The following is an 8,871-nucleotide window of genomic DNA, read 5'->3' as shown; positions in this document are numbered from 1 at the left end:
GTTGTGAATGTAGATTTACGTTATGCAGCAAAGTTGCTTCACCCCGCATTAAAGTTGCATCGTCTTGCATTATAATTGTGCTCTGTGGCACGTAGAAGTTGCTTTACAAAAAACTTCATCAAAATACATAAAAATGATATCTAGTTTTGAAGAGCTCACCGCAAGAAATTCAAAAGTGAAAACGGATCCTAATTTTCCTTTTCAAAAGTTATACGATTTTGAACATTTGAAAAGGAAAATTAATCTGAATTATTTCACGCGTTTCCTTCTGGGATCAGTCCACGTACCGATGCATACGAAAACTTTCCTTTTTTTTTATCTTTTAGAGATGGGAACACTGACTTTTCTTATTTACTGACTTTTCTTATTTAGGGATGTGTCAGGATTAACCAACCACCACGCGCGTGCTCGCTAGAGGCGCCCTAGTTGTACTGAGCAAAAAAAAAAAAACGGTGGCAAGGGGTTCTCACATTCCCTTGATGGTGCAAGAATAAAAGCAGTTCTTCTTTCCAGGCTGTTTTCATTTACAATTCGCATCATGTTCTACGTCTTCTCTTAGTAGTATTAAGAAATAATTTCTTCTTTACACCACATGTCCACATACATACAAGATACAACATAACCTCCCCTGATTGGTCTAAATCCAACCCTGAGATATTTTTACAATCACAAACCTTCCAAAATCAACTTATACAGGGCACTCGGCATAAGACCTGCAAGGTGGTCAGGGCACACAATTTGGCACAAAACCAGGACATACAGGTCTTTTATTCTGAAAATGTAGTTGATTCCGGCAAATGCAAGGAATTTGCATCAGGGGCATACTCATCCCCGCAAAAGAACGGCTCGGGAGGTATCTCCAGGCCATCGACGCCAGCTTCAAGCATGTCTAACACCTCGCTCATCGATGGCCTATCATGTGACATCATCTGGATGCACCACAACGCAACAATGCATAGCTTCTTCTCCACCTCATGGATGCCCCTAGCTTCTGAAATTTCACCCACCTCTTGTCGGGACAGTTGATTGTACACCCATGCTGGGTAATACGTCTGGCTTCTTGGCGCCTGTGGATCTGCGTTCCTCCGCCCCCCAGCCATCTCCAGCAATAGCATCCCGAAGCTATAAACATCAGACTTGGACGATATAGCGCCAAAGCTACGTGATATCATCTCAGGAGCTATGTAGCCAACTGTTCCCCTAGCAGCGCTCACAGGCAAAAAACTGTTGTCCCTTGGGTACAGTTTCGCGAGCCCAAAGTCAGCAATCTTCGGAGTGAAGTCGCTGTCTAACAGGATGTTGTGCGGCTTGATGTCGAAGTGTAGTATCTGCATATCGCACCCTCGATGCAGGTAGTTGATACCTCTGGCAATGCCCACAGCAATCTCGTTGAGCTTGTCCCAGGAGAAACTTTTGTCAGACGAGAAGATGTACTTCTCAAGAGATCCGTTGGGCATGTACTCGTAAACAAGAGCCCTCCTCATTTCCTCTGAGCAGAAACCCACTAGACGCACTACATTGACATGGTGAATGCTTCCGATGCTGGACACCTCACTAATGAATTCTTCTCCGTCAGACATGGAGCTGACCAACATTTTGATGGCAACATGGACATCACCTGGAAGCACACCTTTGTACACAGTCCCATAGCCTCCTTGGCCCAGTTTATCTCTGAAGTGGCTAGTGATTGCAGTGATGTCTGTGTAGGCGTACCTTGTTGGGCCAAGGGCTAGTTGCATCTGGAGGAACTTCTCAACTGTGTCAACTGCTATCTTTGTTTTCCAGTATTTGTAGGCAAGGAAGGTCAATACGGACAATGGTGCAAAGACTAACCTGGATAATATTGCAAACACTGTATAAACAAGATAGCAGTCTTGAGTTAGATGTATACAGTTGTGTAGCTTTAATGATTAGAAGTAGGCGATTATGTCATACCGATAATGAACTTGACAATACTTATAGCAGAAACTGTGACTACCGCTGCCCAAAATAATTTAGTTTGGTAGTGGTAATTTATACATCTCAAGAAATGGATGTCAACGCCAAGAATCGCTGAAGTCTGATTTTGGATGCTTGAACTAGACATCTGTTCGTGGAAGTTACTGCAAGTTATATCATGGATTGATGAGAAGATAAAAAGCTTTATGGTAAAACAATCCAATTTGAGGTGGAAAGTGCAAAGGTAGAGAAGTATGTAGTCGACAGAATGTAGACTCACCTCACTGAATCATTCAGGCATCTGTTGATGATCCATGAATATGTCCAGGTACTATCATGTGCATAGATAGGAAATCTAACAGCAAACCCCTTCCTCATAAATTTTACGACATCTTCATAATCATAACCTACATTACCTGTCGGCCACACACGCCAACTGCTCAAAGGAGTCATAGCCAAGTATCCACATGAAGGCTCAACATTTCGAACCAAATACGAAAGCTCGCTAGTCAACACATAAACAAAAGAACTGTTTGTACTCTGGCAATCAACAGGCCTATAAATAACATTATCTTTTATCATCTGTGAACAAACCACAAAGGCAGCCCATGTACCTTCCTCCGGATAGAACAGCGTCATGTCAGCTGATGACAATCCATATAGATAAGGATGGTGATTCCTCTCAGGAATAGGGCAGCTGCTGTTATCCAAACTGGCATCAACAACCCAGAAAATAGAGTCACTGTAGGAGATGTTAGTGACAAAGTATCTTCCCATGTTGATGTGAATTATAGCCAGATTGCCGCTACAAACAAGCTCATATTCCTGAACACCACAGCCAGGAGGATCACCTCGCAAACGGAAAGGATGCTGGATGTTTTGGAGATGCCCACAGGAGAAAGAGGGGCAAACTGCTTGTCCCAGGATATGTGCTGCTGCAGTCTTCGTTAGAAGAACTGAAAGTGTGGACGAGATTGCTAATGCTTGGAATATAACAGAATACAGATATGCAATGGAAATGGCCATGAGAGTTTCACAGATGCATAATCAGGCATGGAAGTTTGCACCAGAGTTAAGGAGAAAGCTAATTATCCAAGGCATGACCAATATGATCTCGGACAGAATGATATATAAATTTTCTGGTGCGTATGGACTGATGGACACAGGAGGAAGAAAAGTCAAGCTTGGTGTGTTACCTGACTGCTGGGTAATCATTAACCACTCATGTGGTCTTGCTAGTAAAATTAGTATTCATAAGCTTTGATTTGTAGGAAAGATAAGTTTTGACTTGTAGTGCATTCTCATTTCCATATGCAGCACCAATGGAAGAAAAATTAGAATCCGTCCAACTATTTCATGGGTCCACCATAATTCATGGCATACTTAATAGCCACTAAAGCCAAGGTTACACAGCTATTTCTTCTTTTTTAGTTCCAATGTAAGACCGAGTTTTGCAGGCACAGCATCATGTCCTTGCCTCCTACCTTCACTTCTTCACAGAAAATGTTTGAATCTTTCACTGTAGTTCTGTTGTTCTTAGCCCTTAGCTATGGAATCAACAGGGTCACAGCAAGTGGTGATGGAGATTTTTTCAATGATTGCACTCCATCAAAGTGTAGTGAGCGCAACCCAGAGATCCGCTTTCCATTCCGCGATGCAACCAGCCACCCATCCTGTGGAGTACCAGGGATGGAGCTATCATGCTCCAAGGAAGCAGATACCATCCTACTTCACCCAATTATTGGATTATGCAAGGTAACTGCAATCGCATACAGCTATGGTACCCTAAATATCATCCCGCTAGACGAATCATGGACTCGGTGCCCGCTTCAGAAGATCTCCACCACCAATTTATCCACTAGTGTATACATACCTTATGCACATGGAACTGCAACCCTGCTAGGCTGTTCAAGAGAGTTGATAACAAAAGAGAAAGCCAGTTCTACAATGGGTAGGGGGGCCACTATTGTAGGCCCAATCTCTTGCCTGAGCAACACAAGCAGGTTACTATATTTGATGGATGGTTTTGCATCCATGTCTCTTCTTCCCTTAGGATGTACAGTGGTTTCAAACAACATTTCATTGCCGTTGGATTATGGTAGCAGTTCTGATATGTCGTTTGCCCCAAGGGCCAAAAGGGTCATCGAATTTGCTGAGACAACATTGACTTGGTCGATTCCTAACGTAACCGGCATTTGCAAAGACTGCGAGCAAAAAAGGCGTCCCTGCGGATTCAGCTCACAACGCAGGCAAGCATTCTGCAAGCACCATGGTACTGTTTCTACTTCTTAAGCACAAAAGGATTTGTTCTGAACAATTACATGCCTTGAATTATTTTTTAGTGGAGTATCTAAGTGATTAAGAAAAAGAACAGTTGTTTTTATCCACCATTTAGTATGTATGTAAATACGTCTCTCTTTCATGGTTATGATACTCCTACATATAGACAGTGTGAACAGCATTATAGTTAAATTCTTACCAGAATACAATCACATAAGTTCTGATATGGCAACTTTGTTGAGCTCAAACCTCAAATATTCCTGATAAACAGGCTGCTTGACATATAAGAATTGCCTTCACTCTCTAAATAATTAAACTCACTATTAACTAGGATATGTAGAGAATAATCATGCTTGAAGAGCCATATCAAACAGCTCATAGAGGAAAATCCCATTTTTATATTTCTCCTATCAACATCATTAGTTCATTACCCACAAAAAAATATCTTTAGTTCATGATTTAGATCAAAATCTTATTGTATGCAGAGAAGTCAATGAGGTAGATTTACGTTATAATTGTTACAGTACCTTCAACAAAAAGTGGCTTGAACTGCACCACGCATAAACTGGATTTTTGTGATTCTCATACTTTGAAGTTCTTGCTTGAGAAAAACAAGTGATGTCCAAAGAAAGTTAAGATCAAAGTGACTAGTTTGATTATTATGTTCTTTTGTAAATCTAGAATGCTCTTGTGTAGTTAGGAACTTAAAACATATATGTAAATATGATCATTGTGTTCTTCTGTAAATATAAATGGGCTGCTCTTCTATAGTCGAGTCGGCTTTATGTTACTTACCTTTATACTTGCTGACTTATGCTGTCATTTTCAATTTTAAATTTTCTTCTCAATTCATGTTTGACGTGTGTGTTCACTTTTTTAAGTTCTAAGATCAAAATATATATTATTGGTCTGTGTTTACCACAAATTAGCACGGTGTCATACTACAATTTTATGATGCCCCATTCACACTAGTTGAATCTCTTTTCGATTCCATCAACACAAGAATGACATGGCTTGGTACCCTTTTTCAACTAATAAGCCACTAGCATTTTTGTCCTTACAAAGAAAATTTAAATTTGTCTCTCTTATGTTACTCTGCATCCAACATCTAAATGGTTTTATTTTCTGTATGCAGGTTCACGTGTCAAAGTCATTGCAGGTATTATGCGTACATCTTTTTGGATCTTATTCTTGCATTTTATCCATATATAATACTCAAATAAGAGGAAAGTCCTGAATTCATTTTTCAAGCCAAATATAACTGACTGTTTTCCTACTTTCTGTTTCTTTAGCAACATCATCGGTAGCCACATTTGTGGTTCTCTTGTTGACGGCAGCCACAGCACTATATCGATCCCTAAAATCAAAGGTTGATGAAGAGGTACGTTTGAAGATCGAAATGTTTCTCAGGGCATATGGCACATCAAAACCAACGAGGTACACATTCTCTGAAGTTAAAAAAGCAACAAGACGGTTCAAAGATAAACTGGGCCAGGGTGGATTTGGAAGCGTATACAAAGGTCAGCTGACAAATGGAGTACCTGTGGCAGTAAAGATGCTGGAGAACTTAAAGGGTGATGGACAAGAGTTCATAAATGAAGTTTCGACCATTGGTAGAATACACCATGCTAATGTAGTCCGTCTATTGGGATTTTGCTCTGAAGGAACAAGGCGCGCTCTTATTTATCAATTCATGCCCAAGGGATCACTCGACAGTTATATATTCGCACATGAATCAGATATATGTCGAGAACTATTAACACCTAGCAAAATGCTAGAAATAGCATCAGGCATTGCCAGAGGAATCGAATACCTGCATCAAGGGTGCAATCAGCGCATCCTCCATTTTGACATCAAGCCTCACAACATATTGCTAGATCACAGCTTCACTCCAAAGATTTCAGACTTTGGGCTGGCAAAGCTGTGTGCAAGGGAGCATAGCATCGTCACACTGACTGCAGCAAGAGGAACAATGGGATACATTGCGCCAGAACTGTATTCTCGGAACTTTGGAAGAATATCCAGCAAGTCCGATGTTTACAGCTTTGGCATGCTGGTGTTGGAAATGGTGAGTGGGAGGAGGAACTCAGATCCATGGATTGAGAACCAAAACGAGGTTTACATCCCAGAGTGGATATATGAGAAAATAAACATGGAGCAGGACCTGGAGTCAACAAGGGAAATGGCGCAAGATGAGAAGGAGGTAGTAAGAAAGCTGGCCATCGTGGCTCTATGGTGTATTCAGTGGAACCCCAAAAATCGCCCACCTATGCCAAAAGTGCTGAACATGTTAACAGGAAGCTTGATGGATCTAACGATGCCTCCTAAACCATTTGTTTCGTCACCAGGCCACCTTATGCCGCGTATTTAGAGAATCTTATTTACAGTGAATCTGAAAATATTTCAGTCACTGAGACTTGGTACGATGCAGTATTGCCTATTGGCTATTGTATATGGCACTTGATTTTCAACTCAATAAGAAATGTAACGGTAAACTGTATGGCGTGTCGGCGTGAGATATTGCATCTATTTGCAATCTATAGTAGTTGTGATACAGAAAATCATCGCTTACAGTATAGTTCCAAGTGTTGTGTGTTTCAGAAAGTTCTGATTAATATGCCTAACATGTGTCGCATTTGACTGAATTAGCTTTACTGTAGCCATGTTAAGTCGTGGAAAATGTAATGCTGGTACTGCTAGGGTATGACATCAGATTTTACGACATATTGGAACTTCGTACAAATCGGAATGTGTCGAAGAAGTTGCTGCTTACCATGTACAGTAATACTGTCGCTCCTGTAACTCATGGTGCAGTACTGCAGTCAATTACTCGGCCATCATCAAGTCCCTGCAACGCCGAAAGATTGGTAGGGGGATTCGCTAAGTCTTCACTTCGGAAGTTAGAATTAGGTGGAAATAATACGTGCGGATTGCGCAAATGGAAGAAATGAAAAGACAAGGGCTCACCTTTCTCTATGCCGCGCCGGCGGCGGCAGCAGAGTAGGAGGTCGAAGGCTGCAATGGAGAAGACAGCTTTAGCCGGTAGCGGCACTGTGAAAAGAAAATGTTCAGCCATGGAAGAGTGACGGCGTGCCACCGGAGGTCGCCGGCGACCGGATGCCATTCTATCTCGGGAAGCAGTACAGATCGCCGGCATCTCCGCCGGGTCTCAGCCGGCAATGGAGGTGGGGAATGTGTGGACGAATTTCCTGAGGCCCCACTATGGGCCGTAATGTTGCCTCGGAACAAAATATGGACCGTAATGTTTTTCTTCATCTTTTCGACAGAATGGGCTGTGTAGTGAATATTTAGATGTGTGGGCCGTGTCTAAGGCTGTCAAGGTTAACTTTAGTCTTGTCCATAAAAAAAGCTCAAAAAAATTTAAAAAACTTTAGTCGTGTCACATTATATTAGACACGTGTTTGGTTTATTTTGTCTTACAATAACGTGTTTGTTGTCATAAATATGTTTTGTTAGCCAAGTAGATGAAGTATTAATATGGTATGCACTTTTTTTCAAAGACATGTTATGTACTACTACCTCCGTTCGGTATTAATCGATGCCAGTACAGTATGATACGTACGTACATATAGGCAGAGCTCCGCGCCGACCACGCCATTTAGTGCTGAAATGAGGGAGTACTTAACTTGTGACAAATGTTGCCACACTTGTCGTGGCCAACTTGTTTGACACACTTTTTTTTTTTTGCCTAGACACAACATGCCAAAATTTAGGTGTGGCAAAGGTAGCCATCCAACCAAACATGCTCTTCGCATACATGCCACACTTGCATTGTTCAAGGTATTTATCAAATGCACATATATAATTTTGTAGATTGTTTACACATACGTTATTTTTTATTTAAAATATCACTAAGTGTTCATTATTTAAATTAATAGAAAAGTGTACGTCCACTGATTTAACTCAATTTAGCATATCACTAACAAAACCATTTTGTAACTTTTAACAAAATTACATAGGTAAATAGAACGTACACATTTCGTTTTTCGTAATGTGCAATGTTAGGTTACTATTCATAAAAAATAGGGGAATTAAGAATTAGCAAACATTAAATCGTAGCCTAAGTAGATATGCAACATATAAGGAGGGGCAGATGATGACCAAAGTTGACATGGACCAAGATGGTAAAAATAGACTTAAGGGACTGGAATATTCCATAAAGTTTTGTCTCTTGATAGGCCCGCATGAAACACATTGATCCATGACCGTTGGGTTTTATAACTTGCTTGAGGAAAAAGTTTTGATGTTGTTGTTGTCAGTAACATTTATCATAGCTCTAGGGAGAGACTTTTTTTCATAGTATCTTAGACATAAATGCTCACCGAAATGGAGATGTTCCCTATAATTTCACTACACTTAGCCACTAAAAGAATTATGAATTTACTACCTAAAATATTCAAGATGTATTACATTCCTTTAAATTTAGTGATGTCTTTTATTAGTTGCCACTTACCATGCCACCATTTATTAGAATTTTATCTATTAATTTATCCATTCAGCCACACAAACTATGTTTTCCTTTATTTCACAAAAGCATATAAAATTTGGCGATAAAATTAGATATATTGTATGCTCCTAATTGTTTCGAAAGTGCAACGGAACTCAGAGAGGGCTTAGTCAAATGTGTGTACC

General features: G+C 40.5%; 2 protein-coding genes across 3 annotated transcripts; one reads left to right on the top strand and one right to left on the bottom strand.

Moving 5' to 3' along the window:
• Positions 1-559: 559 nt before the first annotated feature.
• LOC124668306 (rust resistance kinase Lr10-like) lies at positions 560-7,427 on the bottom strand. Of its 2 annotated transcripts, XM_047205473.1 has the most exons (5): positions 7,186-7,427; positions 6,992-7,066; positions 2,219-2,354; positions 1,936-2,102; positions 560-1,852 (listed from the first exon to the last, which is right to left on the bottom strand). In XM_047205473.1, exons 2-5 carry the CDS (start codon positions 7,023-7,025, stop codon positions 768-770), a joined length of 1,422 nt encoding a protein of 473 aa, XP_047061429.1. In that variant the 5' UTR covers positions 7,026-7,066; positions 7,186-7,427; the 3' UTR covers positions 560-767. The 2 variants fall into 2 exon arrangements, with proteins under 2 accessions (XP_047061429.1, XP_047061428.1); XM_047205472.1 differs by lacking the exons at positions 6,992-7,066; positions 7,186-7,427 and having other exon boundaries at positions 2,219-3,884.
• LOC124668307 (rust resistance kinase Lr10-like) lies at positions 3,371-6,609 on the top strand. Its single transcript, XM_047205474.1, has 3 exons — positions 3,371-4,210; positions 5,354-5,377; positions 5,511-6,609. Exons 1-3 carry the CDS (start codon positions 3,406-3,408, stop codon positions 6,587-6,589), a joined length of 1,908 nt encoding a protein of 635 aa, XP_047061430.1. The 5' UTR covers positions 3,371-3,405; the 3' UTR covers positions 6,590-6,609.
• Positions 7,428-8,871: the final 1,444 nt, after the last annotated feature.

The sequence above is a fragment of the Lolium rigidum genome, chromosome 6 (genome assembly GCF_022539505.1).
Source record: "Lolium rigidum isolate FL_2022 chromosome 6, APGP_CSIRO_Lrig_0.1, whole genome shotgun sequence".
Taxonomy (NCBI): Eukaryota; Viridiplantae; Streptophyta; class Magnoliopsida; order Poales; family Poaceae; genus Lolium; species Lolium rigidum.
The sequence above is the reverse complement of the archived record's forward strand: the minus strand, read 5'-3'. Positions and strand labels throughout refer to the sequence as shown.

Coding starts and splice junctions, on each gene's coding strand:
- LOC124668306 (XM_047205472.1), bottom strand. CDS start 2,964: ATGGCCATTTCCATTGCATATCTGTATTCTGTTATATTCCAAGCATTA. Junction 2,103..2,218: donor TGCCTGAATGATTCAGTGAG/GTGAGTCTACAT, acceptor TATAACTTGCAG/TAACTTCCACGAACAGATGT. Junction 1,853..1,935: donor TATTGTCAAGTTCATTATCG/GTATGACATAAT, acceptor TTGTTTATACAG/TGTTTGCAATATTATCCAGG.
- LOC124668307 (XM_047205474.1), top strand. CDS start 3,406: ATGTCCTTGCCTCCTACCTTCACTTCTTCACAGAAAATGTTTGAATCT. Junction 4,211..5,353: donor AGCATTCTGCAAGCACCATG/GTACTGTTTCTA, acceptor TTCTGTATGCAG/GTTCACGTGTCAAAGTCATT. Junction 5,378..5,510: donor ACGTGTCAAAGTCATTGCAG/GTATTATGCGTA, acceptor CTGTTTCTTTAG/CAACATCATCGGTAGCCACA.